This window comes from Silurus meridionalis, chromosome 7 (genome assembly GCF_014805685.1).
Source record: "Silurus meridionalis isolate SWU-2019-XX chromosome 7, ASM1480568v1, whole genome shotgun sequence".
NCBI classification, from domain to species: Eukaryota; Metazoa; Chordata; class Actinopteri; order Siluriformes; family Siluridae; genus Silurus; species Silurus meridionalis.
The window spans coordinates 3,140,627-3,165,565 of NC_060890.1; the positions used below are offsets into that span (position 1 = coordinate 3,140,627).

Consider the following 24,939-nt stretch of genomic DNA (forward strand, 5'->3'; position numbering starts at 1 on the left):
TGAAGAAAACAACATTTATTACATTTACACTTTGCCAAAGCAAAACCAGTACAAGTGCTACAAAAAGTGTATAAAGACCTGCTGACAGAAGTTTAGACTCATTCTGAAATTAGAATTGTCCATATTTATTAAATCCTCCGTGCCTTTAAGATACAAAACATTGTTCTATTGTTACAAACGCTCTCTAATTTATGTCAAGCTGAATTTTATTCAAATGAACTACTTTTTTACTTATCAAGTAGCCATACTACAGTACAGCATGTGTTTTAAATGACTTCTTCAGGGGTTAGATCTCATACAGCAAAGGATTAGCTCTGTAAAGAAAGAAGAGCAACTAAAGCTTCATCATCAATCTTATGCAGTCCATATTTGGCTAAATGAATAACACAAAACAAATTATTTAATAACGAATCCCTCGGTGACCTGTACTGCTTTCTGTAAACTTCTGGTGAGAAGTAACGAAAACACCTTGAGTTAGAAGAAGTGCATTTATAATACTGTCACACAAATGTCTAATTCTAGACTAATTCAGCTTAAAGAAACGTGTATAGAAACATGTTTGAATTGAATGAAATCTTCATATTGGTCTGATACAGATGTAATATAGAACTGGTCCATTTCCAACACTAATTACATAAAAAGCTCTAAAATATGGTTCTGTCTGAAGTGTACAAGGCAGTCATGTGAGAAGACTGAACTCAATGGAAGCAAAACTGGTTGATGTTTACAATCTTCAGTTTTTCTTCGCCTTTTTCCCCTTGGAAGACTTCTGGCAGTACTTGGCCTCCAGATCCGCCATAAGCGAGTTAAAACCTTTTTCTTTGGATTTCTGTCTTTGCTACAAAGAGACGTAACAGACAAATATTACAAATCAATTGTTATAACAAACAAGTTCTAAATTCCATATTAGGAGCATCCATAAAGAGGGGTGTGGAACTGTATCCTGAGGTGCAAAAATTGGGTATATGCAGTATAGGGACTGTGAAATTCACCGATGTGCATCGGTACATCGGCATAAAAGATAATGGTGTGAAGCATCGATTTAAAAAAGCGTGCATCAGGTAGAAGTTGCCATTTGTAGACACGCAACACTGGAATTATTTAGCAAGTGATCGATAATTTCTGAGCAATATTTAATACGCAGATCAGATTTGGCCTCGTTAAACTGTTTCTCGAGCACGTTTTCTACGTGACTATGATGCGTCGCAATTCAATTCATGTTTATTTGTATAGCGCTTTTAACAATGAACATTGTCTCAGAGCAGCTTCACAGATAATGTGGTGATAAAAAATGAATATGTTCTTTATAAGTAAGTTTGTTTCTGATGAACGAGCCGGTGGCGACTGTGGTGAAGGAAAAACTCCCGAGATGGCATAAGGAAGAAACCTTGAGAGGAACCAGACTCAAGAGGGAACCCATCCTCATCTGGGTTGCACTGAATGTCCATTTATTACAGATAAACAATGATGAAGTGTGCAGTGGTGATCAGACCCAAAAAGTAGTCCTGAGACTACAGAGACCGAGGTAATAAAAAATCTGTAACATGTTGAATTGCAGTGTCATTGCAGTGTAGCCTGTAGCGCAGGTCAGTTAAAATACTGCTGACTCTTTTTGGTTTATGTTATTTAATGTCATCCTGCCCCACAAGTTTCTCCAGGCGTAGTATTTCTCTCACCTGGATCATGGCTACCAGGCTGTTCTCTGAACTCAGCCCCATCTCTCTTTGTAGCTCCTCAGCCTCTTGTTGCTCCTTCTCTGCCTAGACAATGCAGACGTCCAACATTAATGCTACACACAGACAAAGTTCCACATGCAGGCTGAAAAGTTTAGATGAAGGACAAAAACCACTGACCTTCCTCCTGCGAGTGGCTTTTTTCTTGCCACATTCATGAATAAACCCTTTGTATGCTGGAACCTCTTTAGCATCTATGATTTGTTGAATGATCTCCCGCACACGAGGCTCATCTTCATGAGTTCTGCACTGTGCTGCTTCCATGATGTGGTCCATGTCTCCTTTATGCAGCATGTAGAGCTTCTTTAGGTCCTGCTTCTCTTCCTCAGAGTCCTTATACTGCTTCTCAAAATCAATGATGTCCTGCAAAGTTATCTGAGAGACACAACACAGTGTGTATATGATAGCAAGATGTTAGTTTGGCACGATGGAAGAATAGTTCATTCAGATCATTTCTCCAGATGAGGCTCAGACTGTAAAATGAGACGGGGTTTGTTAAAATAATTGGGGTCACTCTGCCTCAACTCTCAGCTCAAACAGAGAGTCACAACCCTGCTCTGACTCTCACAGCCAACAATAATCATCTACTGATGGGACCCATGACCAGACTGGCAGATCTTTTAGTGCAATCACCCCATAAATATCTAATGCCAACCAATTCCTTGAGATGATATATGGTGTAAACGAATATAAAAATATATATAATGGAATCCTCTCCCAGTAGTATCACATATAATGGACATTTTTTTTAAACCTAAAACATTTGCATTTCAGTGCATAATCTATTGTCAATTAATACACAACTCGCATATAAACGCAGAAAAATTTATTTATCGGAAAAGGACTAATATTTGTATATGGATTAAAGTTTTTATTATATAACTTAGTTGATGCTCCATCAACTTCCTTTTTGTGTCTCACTATAACTCAATGTATCTCGCTAACTACAACTCACTTCGCCTCGCTCACTACGACTCCCTGTGCCTCACTCTCTCACTACAACTCCCTGCATCTCATTCTCTCACTACAACTCCATGTATTTCACTCTCTCACTACGACTCCCTGTGTCTCACTCACTATTAGCTCCCTGTATCTCTCTCTCTCTTACTATAACTCCCTGTATCTCTCTCACTATATCTCACTCACTATAACTCCTGTATCTCTCTCACTATAACTCCTGTATCTTTCTCACTATAACTCCTGTATCTCTCTCACTATAACCCCATGTATCTCACTCACTATAGCTCCTGTATCTCTCTCTCTCACTATAACTCCTGTATCTCTCACTATATCTCACTCACTATAACCCCTGTATCTCATTCACTATAGCTCCCTGTATCTCTCTCTCTCTCACTATAACTCCCTGTATCTCTCTCTATATCTCACTCACTATAACTCCTGTATCTCACTCACTATAGCTCCCTGTATCTCTCTCTCTCTCTCACTATAACTCCTGTATCTCTCACTATATCTCACTCACTATAACCCCTGTATCTCACTCACTATAGCTCCCTGTATCTCTCTCACTATAACTCCTGTATCTCTCACTATATCTCACTCACTATAACCCCTGTATCTCTCTCACTATATCTCACTCACTATAACCCCTGTATCTCACTCACTATAACCCCTGTATCTCACTCACTATAACTCCCTGTATCTCTCTCACTATATCTCACTCACTATAACTCCCTGTATCTCACTCACTATAACTCCCTGTATCTCTCTCTCTCTCACTATAACTCCTGTATCTCTCTCACTATATCTCACCACTATAACTCCTGTATCTCACTCACTATAGCTCCCTGTATCTCTCTCTCTCACACTATAACTCCCTGTATCTCTCACTATATCTCACCACTATAACCCCTGTATCTCACTCACTATAGCTCCCTGTATCTCTCTCTCACTATAACTCCTGTATCTCTCTCACTATATCTCACTCACTATAACCCCTGTATCTCACTCACTATAGCTCCCTGTATCTCTCTCTCTCACTATAACTCCTGTATCTCTCTCACTATATCTCACTCACTATATCTCACTATAACCCCTGTATCTCACTCACTATAACTCCTGTATCTCTCTCTCTCACTATAACTCCCTGTATCTCTCTCACTATATCTCACTCACTATAACCCCTGTATCTCACTCACTATAGCTCCTGTATCTCTCTCTCTCACTATAACTCCCTGTATCTCTCTCACTATATCTCACTCACTATAACTCCCTGTAGCTAACTCACTATAACTCCCTGTATCTCTCTCTCTCTCTCTCACTCACTATAACTCCTGTATCTCACTATCTCTCACTCACTATAGCTCCCTATCTCTCTCTCTCTCTCTCTCTCTCTCTCACTATATCTCACTCACTATATCTCACTCACTATAACTCCTGTATCTCACTCACTATAACTCCCTGTATCTCACTCACTATATCTCACTCACTATAACTCCTGTATCTCACTCACTATAACTCCTGTATCTCTCTCACTATATCTCACTCACTATAACCCCTGTATTTCACTCACTATAGCTCCTGTGTATCTCTCTCTCTCTCTATAACTCCTGTATCTCTCTCACTATATCTCACTCACTATAACCCCTGTATCTCTCCTCACTATAACTCCTGTATCTCTCTCTCTCTCTCTCTCTCTCACACTATAACTCCTGTATCTCTCTCACTATATCTCACTCACCATAACTCCCTGTATCTCACTCACTATAGCTCCCTGTATCTCTCTCTCTCTCTCACTATAACTCCCTGTATCTCTCTCACTATATCTCACTCACTATAACCCCTGTATCTCACTCACTATAGCTCCCTGTATCTCTCTCTCTCTCACTATAACTCCCTGTATCTCTCACTATATATCTCACTCACCATAACTCCCTGTATCTCTCTGTATCTCTCTCACTATAACTCCCTGTATCTCTCTCTCTCTCACTATAACTCCTGTATCTCTCTCACTTTATCTCACTCACTATAACTCCCTGTCTCTCTCTCTCTCTCTCTCTATAACTCCCTGTATCTCTCTCACTATATCTCACTCACTATAACCCCTGTATCTCACTCACTATAGCTCCCTGTATCTCTCTCTCTCTCTCTCTATAACTCCTGTATCTCTCTCACTATATCTCACTCACTATAACCCCTGTATCTCACTCACTATATCTCACTCACTATAGCTCCTGTATCTCTCTCTCTCTCACTATAACTCCCTGTATCTCTCACTATATCTCACTCACTATAACCCCTGTATCTCACTCACTATAGCTCCCTGTCTCTCTCTCTCTCTCTCTCTCACTATAACTCCCTGTATCTCTCTCACTATATCTCACTCACTATAACCCCTGTATCTCACTCACTATAGCTCCTGTATCTCTCTCTCTCACTATAACTCCTGTATCTCTCTCACTATATCTCACTCACTATAACTCCCTATATCTCACTCACTATAACTCCCTGTATCTCTCTCTCTCTCTCTCTCTCACTCACTATAACTCCTGTATCTCTCACTATATCTCACTCACTATAACTCCCTGTATCTCACTCACTATAACTCCTGTATCTCACTCACTATATCTCACTCACTATAACTCCCTGTATCTCACTCACTATAACTCCCTGTATCTCTCTCACTATATCTCACTCACTATAACTCCCTGTAGCTCACTCACTATAACTCCCTGTATCTCTCTCTCTCACTATAACTCCTGTATCTCTCTCACTATATCTCACTCACTATAACTCCCTGTATCTCACTCACTATAACTCCTGTATCTCTCTCTCTCTCTCTCTCTCACTATAACTCCCTGTATCTCTCTCACTATATCTCACTCACCATAACTCCCTGTATCTCACTCACTATAGCTCCCTGTATCTCTCTCTCTCTCACTATAACTCCCTGTATCTCTCACTATATCTCACTCACTATAACCCCTGTATCTCACTCACTATAGCTCCCTGTATCTCTCTCTCTCTCTCACTATAACTCCCTGTATCTCTCTCACTATATCTCACTCACTATAACTCCTGTATCTCACTCACTATAACTCCCTGTATCTCTCTCTCTCTCTCACTATAACTCCCTGTATCTCTCTCACTTTATCTCACTCACTATAACTCCTGTATCTCTCTCTCTCTCTCTCTCTCACTATAACTCCCTGTATCTCTCTCACTATATCTCACCACTATAACTCCCTGTATCTCACTCACTATAGCTCCCTGTATCTCTCTCTCTCTCTCTATAACTCCCTGTATCTCTCACTATATCTCACTCACTATAACCCCTGTATCTCACTCACTATAGCTCCCTGTATCTCTCTGTATCTCTGTATCTCTCTCTCTCTCTCTCACTATAACTCCCTGTATCTCTCTCACTATATCTCACTCACTATAACCCCCTGTATCTCACTCACTATAGCTCCCTGTATCTCTCTCTCTCTCTCTCTCTCTCACTATAACTCCCTGTATCTCTCTCACTATATCTCACTCACTATAACCCCCTGTATCTCACTCACTATAGCTCCCTGTAACTGTGTACACTGGATAATATGGATTATGGGTTAATTGATTATAAATATGCAGGACTTCCTAAAACACTGCTCTATTTATAGCATACCTTTGGAAACAGAATTCTCCAATATTCTTCCCAGTTGCGATCTTGGTTGATTGAATCCGGCTCTTCATCCACTTCACCCTGCTCATTATATATAGCTCGCTGTTCCTTGTTGTTTAACACAGCATAGACTTTTCCCAGAACCTGTTCAGGAAATCCAACATGTAAAAGTTAATTGTGATGTTTCCTTTCTTTATTTCATCCTGTAAAGTTCTGCAAAAGAAAGAACTGTAGAGAAATGTATTGAACCCCACATCATGCAGGCTTGACTGTAGGCTTATCTGTAACTCACGATAACTCGCTGTATCTCACTATCTCTCACTTTAAAGGACAGTCACCTCCTGTATCTCACTGTGAGCCACTACATCTCACTGCAACTTATTATATCTCATGATAACTTGCTATAGCTCACTATATTTCACTTTAAGACAGTCACCTCCTGTATCTCAATGTGACCCACTGTATCTCACTGAAACTCACTATATCTCACTGTAACTCAAAGTAACTCACTGTGACCCACTATATCTCACGATAACTTGCTGTATCCCACTATCTCTCACTCTAATGGACAGTCACCTCCTGTATCTCACTGTGAACCATTACATCTCACTATATCTCACTTTAATGGGTGTTAAGTCCCTATATCTCACCGTATCTCATAGTAACTCAATATCTCTCACTGTAACTCAGTATATATCACTGTAACTCACTATATCTCACTGTAACTCACAGTAAGTCTCTACATCTCACAGTAATTCACTATGTCTCACTGTAACTCACAGTAAGTCTCTATATCTCACTATATCTCACTGTAACTCACTATCTCACAGTGAGTCTCTGTCACTGTAACTCACTATATCTCACTGTAACTCACAGTAAGTCTCTATATTTCACTGTAACTCACTATATCTCATTGTATCTCGCTGTAAGTCTCAACATGGTGCTACCTGAAACCGGATGGTGGCCTGCTCATCCCCAGGAGCTCTGTCAGGGTGAACCTGCAGGGAGAGTTTATAATACCCCCTCCGCAGCTCTGCATCCGTCGCCTGCTTCTCCACCCCGAGAACCTCATAAAGGTTGGAGGTGTTAAAGAGCTCTGCACACTGCTGCAGCAAACCCATGGCTCCTGGAAGAACATTACTCACATTTACCAGATTTTAGCAGGAACTGATTTCAAACCGAAGAGCTGCTACTGAACACCAGCCCTCAGGAGGATCACACACACACACACACACACACACACACACACACACACACACACACACACACACATTGTACATACATACACACACACATACACATACACACACACACACATACACACACACACACACACATATATAAAACAAACACACACAGTCATACAACACACAGTCATACAAACACACACACACAAAACAAACACACACACAGTCATACAACACACAGTCATACAAACACACACACACACACAGTCATACAAACACACACACACACACACACACATATATTCACTCACTCACTCACTCTCTCTCTCACACACACACACACACATAAAACAAACACACACAGTCATACAAACACACACACCCAGTCATACAAACTATAATTAGAGTTATATATAATTAAATAATTAGAGAACAACAATGACTGTAGCATGGAAAAAGATTACAACAACATTTTCTGAAGGTTACAACAGTCAGCAATTAGTAGGAAGTGTCCAGGCCTCTGCTCTGAATGACTTCAGCACATCTGCAGCCACAGGACAGCACTGGTCTCTCACACTGCTCTGGTGTGATTTTGGTCCACTCTTCTTCCAGTCTCCTCCACAGTTCGGTGACTGTAGTGGGTTTCTTGGCCATAACTTTGTCACCAAGGATTTTCCAGAGGTTCTTTATTGGGTTGAGATCAGGACTCTGGGCAGGCCATGTCATTATTTCAATGTTTTCAGTTTCAAGGAACTGCTTTAACCGTTTTGCTGTGTGACATGGAGCGTTGACCTGATTTTGTGGAAAAGGTGTTCTGGTAGCATGGTATAGACAGGACAAAAACTCCTTCAACTGTTGAGCAGTGAAGATGACATTATTTCAGAATTGTTCAATTGTTTATAAATTGTTCTCTAATTTTGATCGCCAGTGTGTGTGTGTGTGTATGTATATATATATATATTCTCTCACACACACACACACACACACACACACACACACACACACACACACACACACACACACACACAAATATACCGCGCTTGAGAACGGGTCACGTCACAAACCGCACCACGCTCACTACCTAGGGCGCTTGGGGTTTACACCAAAATACCGCGCCAGAAAGCAGCAGTGAGATTTACTGAAAAAAAGAAAAGTCGAATTTTAATAAATGTTTGTTGGTGAATAAAATGTGACACCGCCAGAGTTGAATAACAACCAGTACCTGTATAATCCTCCTCAGTGTTGTGACTGGTCCGGAAACAGAGGTATTTCGGACGTGAGTGTGTTTTCTTCTTCTTCTTCTTCTTCTTCTTCTACGGTTTATGGAGAGTTTTCAAGCAGCACGTATTTCTTCTGCCACCTACAGTTTACTTCCAAAAACATAACACTATTCCTGCATGCTGGAGCGCCTCCAAACGTCCTGGCGAGCAAAGCCTTTTATTTTTTATCAGACTATCAGACCCTCAGACTTAAGTTTTAAATTATTTTTGTAAATGAATATTTTTCTCTCAGGTACGCTGGCTTTAGGAGTGTCTGATTATGTTGGAGTTTCTGTCCATTCAGATAACAGATTTTCTTTTCGAAGCATGTTAAGCATCTTCTGCCGGAGCTTCACAATTGTGTAAAAATGGTGACCTTTGATCCGGATCTTCATCTTCGGCAAGAGGGTGCCAAATCTGGCATGTTGGGTAAGTGCGGACGTGAGAACATATTGTTTCTGGTGAGAAACTCATGTGTGAGGAGGTGACGTGGTAACACACGTGGTCACACAGCTCCCGATGTACACAGGATTATGTCTTTTAGCACACTGAATTATGAAGGTCGGTGCTCTCTGTGACTGTGCGTACAGCCTTGTGCTGCCATCTATTGGCGTGTTATAAAACTAGTCTTTTGATGCTACCTCATACATTTACAAGATCGACTTTTCAAGAAAAGCTGGTCATCGTGAGTAAACAGTTCAAACCCGTTGTTAAACTTTTTATCTTTACTGTAGAATTTGCACAAAAATACACAATTTGCTAGGATTTCAGATCAGGGATCTGTTCTCTAGACCACATGGCTTCATACACTTCACCAAATATGAAGTAACCTCAGGGGAAACAGCAGTGAAGGTGTGTGAATGCAAACTAAACAGGAGCAAGAGAGTTTGCACTTTTCGGGTGCTTTCACATAAGCACTGATTAATGATTTGGAAATAAATGCTGGTGTATTTTCCTCTTCTGTGAGACAGAAACTATTCAACTGCAGTGAAAGTAGTTTTATATTGATATAACGACTACAGAAAGTGAACAAAATAGGTCAGAAATGTTGTGTTTCAAAATCCGTCTGTCGATGTGAACTGAAAAAAACGAGCACCAAAATCCAAACGGTACCAGAGGACACACTTGAGAACAGCAGAGATGTATGTGTTAAAGGCAGACACAAAGGCAGGAGCAGGGCTGTTCTAAAACATGAGAAAGACAAGAAATTTAATATTACAGACATCTCCATGGGGACAAATAAAAATTCACAAAACCTGAGTATCAAAATAAAGAATGCAAGGCTTGGTAAGTGTCTAACTTCTGTCTATATGGTGTCATTGTAAAATTGTGAAGAAAACACTCTTCTTAGGTCAACATCTGGGGCATGGGCCAAGTCATTGTGGATGTTATGGACCATATCTTTTCTTGGTCAATGGATATCGACAGATTGCCAGGAAGTCTTTTGAGACAGTGTTCCAGGGTAAGAAGGGTTGTGTGGTAACTCAGTGGAAGTCAGTTGAATGGCTGAATGGCACCGTGAATTCTGGGTGTATTCTGGGCAAAAGAAACAACTGATTCCAATCATTTTTACAGCAAATTGTTGTCAGGAAACAACTGATTTTCTAGTTGTTTCTGTGCCGTGTCAGACTGAGACTCATTTTGTCTCTCACACATCTCCTTTTTTTTATGGTGTTGTGCTTTGACTCTGGTTGTAAAGTCTGTGTATTTGAGTTATTATAGACTTCCAGTTGGCCGGTTAGAGACCAGTCTGGTCATTTCCTGTTTATCTCTACTCATCAGCAAGGGGTTTTAGCCTGCAGACCCTCCCTCCACTGTCTAGAGACTGCTATTTAGGAAAACCCCAAGCGAGCAGTAGTTTTTGTAAAACTCAAAGCAGCCTATTTGGTACCAAAACTCACAGAGAGCCTCAGTTAAGGTACAAAATCTGATCCATTAGATTTTATGCATTGTGCTGCTATCGCATTATAACACAGGTGAGTGTATATGAGGTGGTATCAAAAAGTTTCGGGACTAATGGCATTCCCATGTCTGCGATTTCAATCTGGACAGCCAGTTAGAACAAAGAGCAAACGTGGAATTATGCGTGTAACTGGGCCACCAAGACATTTGACATACGGCGATGCTGCAACGAGTCTTTTGCGTGCAGAAAGAACAAGAGATCAGGAAGACCTTCAATGAGCTTAAACACCGAAAATGTCGAAACCATTCAGCAACTTGTGCATGATGATTGTCGGAGAACAATCTACATGCTCTCACTTCTGCACCCACCGTACTCTCCAGATTCGGCTCCTGAGGACTTCACCCTCTTGCCGAAGATGAAGACGAAGGTTTTGACACCGTTGCCGAGATCCGGCACGAATCTCAGAAGGAGCTTGACACGCTTCAAAAAGAAGACTTCCAGGACACGTTCCAGAAGAACACTGGGAGCACTGTGTTTCTGTGCAAGGGGACCATTTTGAAGGTGATAGAGTGGAAACGTAGATAAAGATAAAAATGTACAACTATTTTACTTTGTAAGCAGATACATTATAAATGTAAACATTTACAAACGATTCAACAAATCTATCGAATAATTATTACCTTTAGTCCAGAATATCTGATATGGGGTCAACAGTGTATAGTAATGGAGAGTGTGTTAGAGAAGTGAAGAAAAGAGTGCAGGCAGGGTGGAGTGGGTGGAGAAGAGTGATAGCAGGAGTGATTTGTGATAGAAGAGTATCTGTGAGAGTGAAAGGGAAAGTTTATAGGACTGTGGTGAGACCTGAGATGTTGTATGGATTAGAGACAGTGGCATTGAGTAAAAGACAGGAGGTGGAGCTGGAGGTAGCAGAGCCGAAGATGTTGAGGTTTTCGTTGGGAGTGACGACGATGGACAGGATTAGAAATGAGTTTATTAGAGGGACAGCACATGTAGGACGTTTTGGAGGCAAGTAGAGGGAGGTGAGATTGAGATGGTTTGGACATGTGCAGAGGAGGGACATAGGGGATATCAGAAGGAAAATGCTGGGGATGGAGCCACCAGGAAGGAGGAAAAGAGGAAGACCAAGGAGAAGGTTTATGGATGTGGTGAGGGAAGACATGCAGGTAGTTGGTGTGAAAGAGGCAGATGTAGAGGACAGGGGGTTAGAGACGGATGATCCGCTGTGGTGCCCCCTAATGGGATCAGCCGAAAGAAGTAGTCCAGAATATCTAATAATAGGGAAAATGTTCAGTGAAAAATGTCCCTATTGTGCTTCTATTCTGATTTTCGTTTTTAAGCCACTTGGACATGTTTGGACTGGTCATGTGCTGTTGATGCGTGACAGAAAAAATGCTTCTGAGTAAACAGTATGATTGGTCTTTGTAAGCTGTTTTAATTATCAGTAGCAGGACTATATTTTGTTCCAAATTCACAACTGTTTCACAAATGTTCAACAGATTCTCCACTATTTCTTTATAAATTTGGTTTGTTACACGTGTTTTTAGTGTGAAATGAGTCCATGTATGAAATATGCATACAAAATGTGTCCACGTATGCGTATCCAATGTTTTCAGTACAGGGATTTTGGTTCTGTACACGTGTGTACCAAATGCATTTTTTACATGCGGAACAAAGTTCAAATCTGAGTTCCCTCAGGAACGTATAAAGTGGCCTACCACAAGTTTGTTTAGTCTCTGCCTCGTACTTTGTACAACAATAGCAGGGGTATAAAAAGAACCTAGAGTTAGCGCAGTGTCACTGTGGCGGTCACTCAGTACCTCAGAACTAGCGTGAGCTACTACCTGGCTAGCGGCTAATTTTGAATTTGGCTTCAAATTTGCTCTTAAAAGGATAAAATCCTGACAATTCCACATATTGAGGGAGTGAATGAATGAAAGATGGAAGGAATGAAGTCATTTGTGTTAAGTGTGCTAAAAGAAGTAGAACAATTACGTAGATCATATCTTTAGAAAATTCAATATTAAATTTCACACACACACACACATCTGTATATACACATCTGTATTACAAAATTGGGTAAGTAAACTATTTAATTTTGCATTATTTCATTTTCATTTAATCAATGTGATTAATTACTCACAAAATGATTTGTATTAAATTGATTTATTCTATTTTAATTTTATGAAATATATTTTATATTATTTAACCAAGAGGGAATTTTATTTAAAATTGTTTTAAAAATGCAAACTAATATTCACAAATGTTAATAAACTGTTAATAAAAAAAAAAGACAGCATTTTGATGTTTCGCATTTCCTCCCTGAACTTTAACGAAATTAAACAGAACCCTGAGTTATAAACTGAGGTACGTACCGAACCGTGACGCATGTGTACTGTGACACCCCTGTGTGGGAGGGACCACATTTTAATTTGTAAATCAGGAACAGTCCGAAGACTCCACTAAGATGTGCTCATTTATTAGAATCTGCAAATTACGTAAATGAATTGAGGATTTTGACAATAAATACAAAAAAATGAGAAAAAACAAAAACGATTTTTCATTGATTTGTTTTATATACATACGTACATACTATACATACATACATGATTAACATTTATAAAAACTCACTTCTCTCCCAAAGTCCAGTTTAGACAGCATGCCAAGTTTAAGTACTGATTCAGTACACAAACACACGCGCACACACACACACACAAACATATACACTTACAAGGACTTGATCACGTGAGCAAACGCACGCACACACACACACACACACAAACTGCATAGACGCATCAGAGACCCACACACAACCCGAGCAACATGTAGCAGGGCTAACACTGCTGAATCAAGCCATGTCAGGATGCACCACATGAGAACATTCTGTCCACAATGCATCACCCAACCCTCGATGAGAAACATTTTGCCATCCAAACTTTTCACAATGACTACATTTTCTAATAATAATTAAAAAAAAAGACATAGCTGCATTTCCTGGAGAAAAAAAACAACAAAAAAACAAAAAACAAAAACAGCAGAAATATGAGAGAGACAAATATGTGGGTGGGGGGAGGGGAAGTATCGAAACGAGAGTTCAATGTCTTATAAAAATAGATGTAGGTATATATACACACACACACACACACACACACACACACACACACACACACACACACACACACACACACACACACTATTTCCCTGCCCTCGGTGAAAAAAAAATAAAAAAGAATGCAGTGTGAGGAAGAAGCAGATCTGATGTGTACGACGTGCCGACCGTATTCGCTCTCCGCCTGTTTTCATACACTCCATCGCTTCACCCTGTCGAATGGGGAAAGACATGTGCAGGTATACAGTATTTCAAATTCACAAAAGATTAAAATCTATCGACGTTTTCACAAAACCTTTTGTACCATAACGTTTTCTTGCATTTGCATTCAGGTGAATAAAAAAACAAAAAAAAACAACAACACACTTAACATCGAACGTCCTCCCTCGCCGGCTGCGGTGTCAGAAATGCATCAGAACCAATCAAATGTGTGGAAAAGGGCATAAAAAAATAAACCTGTGGCTGAGCAGATAAACAGACGTCGCTTTTCGCGTGAAAACAGCACAGAGCTCCGTCTTGCATCACTTTTCACTAATCTTTACTCAAGTGTGCACTGCCTCAGCCGGGTCGCTGTGCATTCGTTTTTTCGTGTGTTTTACGCGAGGAATAATTTATGGTAGTCGTGGTGTTTTCTTGCTGTTGTTGCTGCCCCCTGCTGTGCTCGTGTGAGACTGCCGTCTTTGCTTTTCCGCTTCGATTTCTCCGGTTACTCTTATGGTCCAACATCTTCAACATCTGCGTGGAGAGGTTACTCGTACTCAAGGAACTGTTTATGGTAAAACAGTAGATACCTAAGAGAAGAAAAGAGAGCTGTTAAATTCAGAAGTGTCTGTAATCGGAACAGTTTAATAAAACATGATTTAAAATGTGATTATCGAACACATTCAATTCGATTCCAACTTCAGGTTAGTTTGATTTGTCGAGGGCTTTTAATACATGTTGTTTTAAAGGAGCTTTGTGGTAATAAAGCAGTTCTAAAGCTTTCAGTGAGTTTAGAGTTCAGTGCCTATAAGTTTGTTCCTTATAATTGCAAGATTTTTTCATTGGTGCTGTAACTAGTGTACATTACAGCACAGTGAAATTCTTTCTTCACAAATCTTAGTGAAGTTAGGAATCTGGGGTCAGAGCACAGGATCAGCCATGATACAGTGCTACTGGAGCACAGAGAGTTAAGGGCCTTGCTCAGGGGCCCCAAAAGTGGCAGTTTGGCAATAATGCGGCTTTACACTGCCTCCCCCCCGACCTTCTGATCAGTAGCCCTGAGATGTCTCGTGTGTCCCCATGAGGGTTTTAGAGGCAAAAGTCTTGCTGTGGCCTACAGTCGTGTCAAACTCCAGCACAGACCCAGTGTTCAATTTTGGCCCCGTCTAAGTTGAGAGCCAGACACAGTCAACAACAAGACAGCCAGGATACAGAATAACGTGGAAGTAACAGGAAAAACAGGAAGTTAAACCTTCTGCTCGTATGCACGTTTGCCTGAATGAGACACTCGGCGTCGTGTCTGGATTCGTGTCAGTTCATGAATGTTTGCGTTTGGGTTCTGTGCCTGGGACAGAGTGAACGTGTGCGTCAGTGAGACGACTCCTGTGTGTGCTTTTGTTCAACTTTAGAACAGTGAGATGTTGCTCACACAGAGATCTTCTTCAGACTTCCACATGGAGAATTCGAGAAGCCTGTAGATGAAGAGCCTGTAGGGGCATCGTCTCAGGAATTAGGCTTTGAAACCAAGCATTTGGTCTGGGGTCCCTGAGTTTCACATGTCTGCTCTAGCGGCAAAAACTAAACTCAATTCTGTCTAAAAGTTCACACCTCAAAGTCAAAGTCCTCCAACTCTGTCTAGAAACAGCAGTGCAGACTGTCTATCAGGGGTTTAAGGAGTTTGTGTTGTTTTACTAACCACAAATTATTAGCAGTATACAATAAAGTCCCAGACTTACTATATATATTTTAAAGACGACTCAGTCTAAATTTCCAAATGGTGTTTCCGTCTAAAAAACGCTCCACATCCACACTACCGTTTTCAATCGTTTCCGCAAAAGTCACTCGTTCCACACTGAAACGTCCCCCATAAAAAATAATGTAAAAACGCAAAACGTTAGACGTCATCATTTCCAAAAGCCTTCGTTTTCACAGTCGACAGAAAAATCTGTGTGGACGGAAGGGAGGAGAAAAAAGAAAAAGAAAAGAGAAAATTTTTTTCTTAATGGGGGGGGGGTATGTTAGTGTGGACATGACCTCAGAGTGCGTGGGTTGGCAGGGAAATGTGTTTTCCCCTCTACCTGGACACACAGACTCTATTCAGCACCACACTGGTCCAACAGCTGGGGGGGGTCTTGGTGCCAAAGATCTACAGGTTCATTAGGTTTACATGTGCAGTATTTATGTTTATATGGACATTCCACATGTACCTTCTGTACTGGACTGATTTGTGCTACAGTGTCACTGTTTACTGTCTCCTTGTATTATGTTCTCTGTTTGTTTGCACTAAATGGTTCCGCGTTTCCATTTGTTGGTCCGGGGGAACGTTATTTCGTTGCACTGTGTCCTGCACTGTATATGGCAGGAACGACAATAAAAGACGAAAGGGAAAAGGTGCATGCCGGCTTTCTGCCAGGTAAATGCAGGGCCAGATGTTGGAGGGTCCTGACAGTTCACCTTCTTGTGTTTTCCAGACAGATGTGTTAGACAGAGGTGTAGGGGCCGTAGAGGTGGTGGAGGGAAAGGAGTCCCACGTGCTGTACATGATCCCGGCAAAGGAGGATACAGTAAAGCACAGGCTATACAGATTGAGAAGAAGTGCCTGGCCATCAGGTGGACCATCCTCACCACCTGGTACTACATACTGGCGTGTTCTTATCACCCTCTGCAAATGTATTCAACATAAATCTGGAGTCCATTTTACTCCACACCTTCACCCTCACCTGATTCTATACCTGACAATACACATTGATCAGCCAGAACATTATGACCGCCTGCCTAATATTGTGTTACTTCTGTATGAATATTGTATGTTCATTCTGGAAAGTTACAGCCCTCTGTTTATGCACATATCTGAGAGCACTGAAGAACGAGAGACCAGAGGGTTAAAACACTCAATATTTAGCAAATTATTTGTAGCAGTATGTACAATTAAAATGATCATATTATACATTGACATTAAGTAATACATGTAGTGCAAGTGATTATTATGAAGCTCTTTGGGCGTAGTTTGTACTCTACTATAGCGATCATGCTAGCTATTTGCTAAGAGGCATTCTTTCAAAGGCGAGTGTGACTGACCCTTCACTGTCCAACACGTCCTTAATGCTGGCTTTAGTGATGATGGCGTCATCACATTTAAACCATTGGTCCTTATGCTGGCGGATAAAGGTGGTGTAATGGCCGCTCTCCAGTGTGCCCTGATGATTCACTACAGCAAAGAGAGAATACCTGCAGAGAGATGGGAGGAGAAACAGATGACGACCAGATTCAGGAGGAAGAGCAGCTGAGATCACTAGTAGTGTGTGTGAGGTGGAGGGAGAACCGGGAGGAGGCACTTACTTGTTATCATTGTTTAACGAGTCTACTGGCTGCTGGTACTGTCCGTTCATCCGACTCTCTTTACTGAAAATACAAAACACTCGTCATTCACAGCACACGAAACTCACCTGAGATGTTCAGTGGTTTCATCAGTTACCACAGCTTCATTTGACACCGATTTACACAGTTCCCCAAATTCAATCGTGTGTGTGTGTGTGTGTGTAAAGAGAGAATTAGTAGAGAAATAAAATATATAATAAATAAAAGTGTGTGTAAAACAGAGAGAGAGAAAGAAACTTATTGGTCCATCTGCAATCTGGTAATTGAGTTGGTCACTGCAGGTGGTTGACGGCCTGCACATTCTGCATATTCTACAATCAATTACAGCTGAGGAATGAAGCCAGCAGGCTAATAAATGTGACTCTACAACAGCGATTTAAACTCAGTGGCAATCTGTGCAGATATTACATACATACATACACACACATATATACACACACATATACACATTTTTATTGATTATATAATCAATGCATGTAGCCTGATAAAGAACACCTCAGAGTCTGTTTCTAAATACAGTGGTCCCCCGGGTTATCGAACTTAATTCGTCCCTTAAAACCTTTCGAAATCCAATATGTTCGAAAACCAGAGCTAATTATCCCATAAGAAATAATGGAAAACCAATTAATCCGTTCCCGAACTCCACCAATACCCAATAATTAAATTTTTTTTCCTGTTTTTAGCCGTATTAATAGTCAGGAATCCCCCTGCCACGCCCCCTACGGTGGCTGTCATGATGCTTCAGGGAATGCCCTGTTCCTTCATGCGTGCCCCGCCCACATTGAGCTCATCGCAATCGGGCTTCCTCCGTAAAGCACCGTGGATATTATTTATGGACTGCCTTTTGCCGGATTATCCCGATCTCTGCGGGTATTTTGTGTTGGCTCGGTAAAAGTATAAATTAACAACTTTACAAGAGTAAGAAACAAAATGATTACTGTGCTTACTGCTAAATATCACTAATATTGTTCACAAACAGAAGTTGCGATAGATGCTTACTCAGCGATGGTTGAACTGAAGCAGGTTCTTCCCCTCGCGCTGGGTTGGGCAGCGTGGGTGGCGTTCGATAACTGGAACTTTGTTCGTTCACCGGACCCAAATTTTGTTCGGAAAACCGTTCGCTAACCAGAATGTTCGATATCCGAGCTGTTCGATAACCAGGGGACCACTGTATATATATTTTTTAAAATTACATTTCAAGTCGTTCTTCCAGTTATGCTCTGACTTCCTGCAGTTCATTCAGACAGGTTCTGGGATGTTGACTTGATTTGTTTAGTCAGAAAGGTAGCACAGAAGCTCTTTCATGAACACCAAAGAGAACATGTCCACTGTGAAGCATGGTGGTGGTAGCCACATTGCTATGAGGCCACCTTTCAGTTAAGAAAATGAGGTTTTAAAATACACATTGAATTAATATTAATATAAATATATAAATATATAAATATATAAATATATATATATATATATATATATATATATATATATATACACACAGGAGTGCAGAATTATTAGGCAAATGAGTATTTTGACCACATCATCCTCGTTATGCATGTTGTCTTACTCCAAGCTGTATAGGCTGGAAAGCCTACTACCAATTAAGCATATTAGGTGATGTGCATCTCTGTAATGAGAAGGGTGTGGTCTAATGACATCAACACCCTATATCAGGTGTGCATAATTATTAGGCAACTTCCTTTCCTTTGGCAAAATGGGTCAAAAGAAGGACTTGACAGGCTCAGAAAAGTCAAAAATAGTGAGATATATTGCAGAGGGATGCAGCAGTCTTAAAATAGCCAAGCTTCTGAAGCGTGATCATCGAACAATCAAGCGTTTCATTCAAAATAGTCGACAGGGTCGCAAGAAGCGTGTGGAAAACCAAGGCGCAAAATAACTGCCCGTGAACTGAGAAAAGTCAAGCGTGCAGCTGCCAAGATGCCACTTGCCACCAGTTTGGCCATATTTCAGAGCTGCAACATCACTGAGTGCCCAAAAGCACAAGGTGTGCAATACTCAGAGACATGGCCAAGGTAAGAAAGGCAGAAAGTCGACCACCACTGAACAAGACACACAAGCTGAAACGTCAAGACTGGGCCAAGAAATATCTCAAGACTGATTTTCTAAGGTTTTATGGACTGATGAAATGAGAGTGAGTCTTGATGGGCCAGATGGATGGGCCCGTGGCTGGATTGGTAAAGGGCAGAGAGCTCCAGTCCGACTCAGACGCCAGCAAGGTGGAGGTGGAGTACTGGTTTGGGCTGGTATCATCAAAGATGAGCTTGTGGGGCCTTTTCGGGTTGAGGATGGAGTCAAGCTGAACTCCCAGTCCTACTGCCAGTTTCTGGAAGACACCTTCTTCAAGCAGTGGTACAGGAAGAAGTCTGCATCCTTCAAGAAAAACATGATTTTCATGCAGGACAATGCTCCATCACACACGTCCAAGTACTCCACAGCGTGGCTGGCAAGAAAGGGTATAAAAGAAGAAAATCTAATGATATGGCCTCCTTGTTCACCTGATCTGAACCCCATTGAGAACCTGTGGTCCATCATCAAATGTGCGATTTACAAGGAGGAAAACAGTACACCTCTCTGAACAGTGTCTGGGAGGCTGTGGTTGCTGCTGCACGCAATGTTGATGGTGAACAGATCAAAACACTGACAGAATCCATGGATGGCAGGCTTTTGAGTGTCCTTGCAAAGAAAGGTGGCTATATTGGTCACTGATTTGTTTTGTTTGGTTTTGAATGTCAGAAATGTATATTTGTGAATGTTGAGATGTTATATTGGTTTCACTGGTAAAAATAAATAATTGAAATGGGTATGAATTTGTTTTTGTTGTTGCCTCGCTGGGTTGGGCAGCGTGGGTGGCGTTCGATAACTGGAACTTTGTTCGCTCACCGGACCCAAATTTTGTTCGAAAACCGTTCGCTAACCAGAATGTTCGATATCCGAGCTGTTCGATAACCAGGGACCACTGTATATATATTTTTAAAATTACATTTCAAGTCGTTCTTCCAGTTATGCTCTGACTTCCTGCAGTTCATTTATACAGGTTCTGGGATGTTGACTTGATTTGTTTAGTCAGAAAGGTAGCACAGAAGCTCTTTCATGAACACCAAAGAGAACATGTCCACTGTGAAGCATGGTGGTGGTAGCCACATTGCTATGAGGCCACCTTTCAGTTAAGAAAATGAGGTTTTAAAATACACATTGAATTAATATTAATATAAATATATAAATATATAAATATATAAATATATATATATATATATATATATATATATATATATATATACACACAGGAGTGCAGAATTATTAGGCAAATGAGTATTTTGACCACATCATCCTCGTTATGCATGTTGTCTTACTCCAAGCTGTATAGGCTGGAAAGCCTACTACCAATTAAGCATATTAGGTGATGTGCATCTCTGTAATGAGAAGGGTGTGGTCTAATGACATCAACACCCTATATCAGGTGTGCATAATTATTAGGCAACTTCCTTTCCTTTGGCAAAATGGGTCAAAAGAAGGACTTGACAGGCTCAGAAAAGTCAAAAATAGTGAGATATATTGCAGAGGGATGCAGCAGTCTTAAAATAGCCAAGCTTCTGAAGCGTGATCATCGAACAATCAAGCGTTTCATTCAAAATAGTCGACAGGGTCGCAAGAAGCGTGTGGAAAACCAAGGCGCAAAATAACTGCCCGTGAACTGAGAAAAGTCAAGCGTGCAGCTGCCAAGATGCCACTTGCCACCAGTTTGGCCATATTTCAGAGCTGCAACATCACTGAGTGCCCAAAAGCACAAGGTGTGCAATACTCAGAGACATGGCCAAGGTAAGAAAGGCAGAAAGTCGACCACCACTGAACAAGACACACAAGCTGAAACGTCAAGACTGGGCCAAGAAATATCTCAAGACTGATTTTTCTAAGGTTTTATGGACTGATGAAATGAGAGTGAGTCTTGATGGGCCAGATGGATGGGCCCGTGGCTGGATTGGTAAAGGGCAGAGAGCTCCAGTCCGACTCAGACGCCAGCAAGGTGGAGGTGGAGTACTGGTTTGGGCTGGTATCATCAAAGATGAGCTTGTGGGGCCTTTTCGGGTTGAGGATGGAGTCAAGCTGAACTCCCAGTCCTACTGCCAGTTTCTGGAAGACACCTTCTTCAAGCAGTGGTACAGGAAGAAGTCTGCATCCTTCAAGAAAAACATGATTTTCATGCAGGACAATGCTCCATCACACACGTCCAAGTACTCCACAGCGTGGCTGGCAAGAAAGGGTATAAAAGAAGAAAATCTAATGATATGGCCTCCTTGTTCACCTGATCTGAACCCCATTGAGAACCTGTGGTCCATCATCAAATGTGCGATTTACAAGGAGGAAAACAGTACACCTCTCTGAACAGTGTCTGGGAGGCTGTGGTTGCTGCTGCACGCAATGTTGATGGTGAACAGATCAAAACACTGACAGAATCCATGGATGGCAGGCTTTTGAGTGTCCTTGCAAAGAAAGGTGGCTATATTGGTCACTGATTTGTTTTTGTTTGGTTTTTGAATGTCAGAAATGTATATTTGTGAATGTTGAGATGTTATATTGGTTTCACTGGTAAAAATAAATAATTGAAATGGGTATGAATTTGTTTTTGTTGTTGCCTAATAATTATGCACAGTAATAGTCACCTGCACACACAGATATCCCCCTAAAATAGCTAAAACTAAAAACTACTTCCAAAAATATTCAGCTTTGATATTAATGAGTTTTTTGTGTTCATTGAGAACATGGTTGTTGTTCAAATTAATCCTCAAATAAAATTAATCCTCAAAAATACAACTTGCCTAATAATTCTGCACTCCCTGTATATATATATATATATATATATATATATATATATAGAGCATTTTTGCAAGGAAGAGTAGAAGAAACGTTGCAGATCAAGATCAAAAGAAAATGCGCCAACATATAACTTATTGTCAAGTGTGCTTTATTATATCTCTATATATCTTTCGTGCTTTATTATATCACACTTTCTTTATAATCACTTAATTAAAAAAGTGTGTAGACTTTGTGTGTGTGTGTGGGTGTGTGTAATACAGCATTATTACTAGAGGTCGACCGATATGGATTTGACCAATAGCCGGGTTAGACTGTACTTTCCAATAAATGATTGATTAATCGATATTTTCTATAATAAATACGGTATAAAAAATAAACAACACTGTAAAACAGTACTGAAGTGTATTACAAAAAAAGCAAAAAAAAACCCAGTACTGAATCATGAAAATGTACTAAATGAAATACATATGAATATATTAATTATATTATTGAATACTGAGGAAAATAAAAGACAATGCATTCAAACTGAAACAAAAAGAAACACTCCAAAAAAAAAAAAAAAGTTACATCCAAAATACCAGTTCAATAAACAGCATGTAGCAACATTGATTCACCTCTAGTGGTAACTCTTGTACTGTATAATGCGACCCGGAAAAACTGTCAGATAGACCTTTTGTTAATAGTTAATAGTTCCAGCGATTAACTAACTAAATTACGAATTGGTCAGCCTCTAAATAATAGGATGGTCACTGTACTGTACTAAATGTTTAAACAGTAAACCAAAAAAGTGTGTTTACCTGGAGGCCATGAAGGGAGTCATATCGAGCTCGAGTGGAAACGATACGTATGTGGTGATTTTCCTTCGAGTTTTGCGGAATGCTCAAACCTCTAGAGCACGTGGTAAGGAAACATTGGAATTCAGTGTGGGTTTAAAATGTTTCAAAAGTCAGGAAAACACACACACACACACTCACTTTGAGGTGAAAGCATGCCACGATGGGGAGCCTCTTCATTGTCAGTTGCTTAGTGGACTCCTGGTAACTATGGCAACCACTGCATTTGATTTTGGCACTGCTCCCCAAGTGCTCGGGCCGAGTAAATCTACAGCACAGGTGCACACACACACACACACACACACACACACACACCACAGAGCATTTACCTTATCAGATCAAACTGTACACATGTACAGAGGTGTGAGTATGTGTGTTTGTCGTTGTTGTGAGGTTATACCTGTAGATAAGCTAAAGTGCAAAATGTGTGTGTGCATGTGAGAGAGAGAGAGAGAGAATGTTGTGAGGTTATAGCTATAGATATGCTGTAGTGTGAGATGTGTGTGTGTGTGTGTGTTTTCAGTAATCCGCAGTAAACTGAAGATGAGTGTGTGTGTGTGTGTGTGAGAGAGAATGTTGTGAGGTTATAGCTGTAGATATGCTGTAGTGTGAGACATGTATGTGTGTGTGTGTGTGTGTGTTCAGTTATCCCCAGTAAACTGAAGGTGTGTGGGTGTGTGTGTGTGTACCTCCGTAAGCAGTCGGTCAGTGTGGTAGCTCCACTCGGATGACTCTCTCCGTTCACGACGCTGCCGTCAGAGCCTGGACTGAGAGGCCAGAACGGAGTGGATGAACCCGGGAGGTCTAAACTGATGTCCCAGAATGGGTCTATTGTTGTTGATACCCCACTACAAGAACAAAGTGTAAATGTTTACTGTCAAGAAGGAATTATATTCCACATCTTAATATTTCTCAGACTCGAATATTATAGGCTGTGAGCAAAACCAGCACAAGGACTTATGGTGCTGAATTGAAGCTTTCGAACACCAGGTGGCATCACAGTGTAATTCTGCATAACAATACACATTATATTACATTAGGAACCCCATGTGGGTTGAACTGACTTATTGTAGTTATCTTAGCAATTAATAATAATAAAGTAATACAGAGTAATACAATAAAAAAACAGGGTAAATTCATGTAGATTTAAAATTGTATGAATATCCACTGATCATCAGTAACATATTAGTGATTTATGGTGTGTGACTACATGAAACACACAGTTCTATATGATGTTTATGGACAGAGAGTCCAGTATCAGAGCTTTGAACAGGCTGCAGGTTTGCACTTTAACATGTAGCCTGAGGAGAGAAAAGAGAAGCTGATGTGCTTTTACAGCTGCTGCACCGCTCGAGCATCACGAGTACCGTAGCATTAGAGGAATCAAATAAATGAGCTATTCCTAGTAAGTAATCAACTTCAGGTGGTTACAGTAACTGCTTCAATCCAGGCCTCACACACACACACACACACACACCCCATGTACTGTACACACTTACATGACGGCTATTATTACAAATAAATTATATATACAGATTTTAGAATAATTCTGTATTATTATTATTGCTCATAAATTAAACACACACACACACACGCACACACCCACCAAGACACACACAAAGAGACTGACCCAGAGAGACAGAGACAGACGGAGACACATACACACACACACACACACACACACACACACACACACAGCCTTACTGGCAGACTTGACACGTGACGTCTGACTGCAAGCCTCCAGTAAAGATTTGGTCAATGATGCAGTTGCAGTGATTCGGGTTGTTCGCCTTCTTCCCGTTGTCATCCCCTTGGTGGACGATCGGCGCAGCACAAGAATGCAAGCAGACACAAAGTGTGGTCAGAAAAA

At 40.8% G+C, this 24,939-nt stretch overlaps 2 protein-coding genes across 4 annotated transcripts in view; both read right to left on the reverse strand.

Moving 5' to 3' along the window:
• Positions 1–8,909, reverse strand: dnajc9 (DnaJ (Hsp40) homolog, subfamily C, member 9). Of its 3 annotated transcripts, none has more exons than XM_046853759.1 (7): positions 8,764–8,909; positions 8,623–8,679; positions 7,302–7,480; positions 6,358–6,498; positions 1,854–2,108; positions 1,677–1,760; positions 1–838 (listed from the first exon to the last, which is right to left on the reverse strand). In XM_046853759.1, the coding sequence occupies exons 3-7, from the start codon at positions 7,473–7,475 to the stop codon at positions 734–736; spliced, it is 759 nt and encodes a 252-aa protein (XP_046709715.1). In that variant the 5' UTR covers positions 7,476–7,480; positions 8,623–8,679; positions 8,764–8,909; the 3' UTR covers positions 1–733. The 3 variants fall into 3 exon arrangements, with proteins under 3 accessions (XP_046709715.1, XP_046709714.1, XP_046709716.1); XM_046853758.1 differs by having other exon boundaries at positions 8,577–8,679; XM_046853760.1 differs by lacking the exon at positions 8,623–8,679 and having other exon boundaries at positions 8,764–8,897.
• A 4,368-nt stretch (positions 8,910–13,277) lies between these two features.
• usp22 (ubiquitin specific peptidase 22) overlaps positions 13,278–24,939 on the reverse strand; it is a 38,985-nt gene continuing 27,323 nt past the window's right edge. The window contains 8 exon segments of the mRNA XM_046853755.1: positions 13,278–14,621; positions 17,110–17,259; positions 17,371–17,433; positions 23,034–23,103; positions 23,106–23,124; positions 23,211–23,337; positions 23,759–23,917; positions 24,774–24,879. Coding sequence (XP_046709711.1) covers positions 14,579–14,621; positions 17,110–17,259; positions 17,371–17,433; positions 23,034–23,103; positions 23,106–23,124; positions 23,211–23,337; positions 23,759–23,917; positions 24,774–24,879 — 737 coding nt within the window. The 3' untranslated portion in view covers positions 13,278–14,578.

Excerpts from the sequence above, each read along its gene's own strand:
- dnajc9 (XM_046853759.1), bottom strand. The coding sequence starts at position 7,475 with ATGGGTTTGCTGCAGCAGTGTGCAGAGCTCTTTAACACCTCCAACCTT. Across the intron at positions 6,499-7,301 it reads AGGCCACCATCCGGTTTCAG|GTTCTGGGAAAAGTCTATGC; the intron begins GTAGCACCATGT and ends TTTCCTGAACAG. Across the intron at positions 1,761-1,853 it reads AAGCCACTCGCAGGAGGAAG|GCAGAGAAGGAGCAACAAGA; the intron begins GTCAGTGGTTTT and ends TGCATTGTCTAG.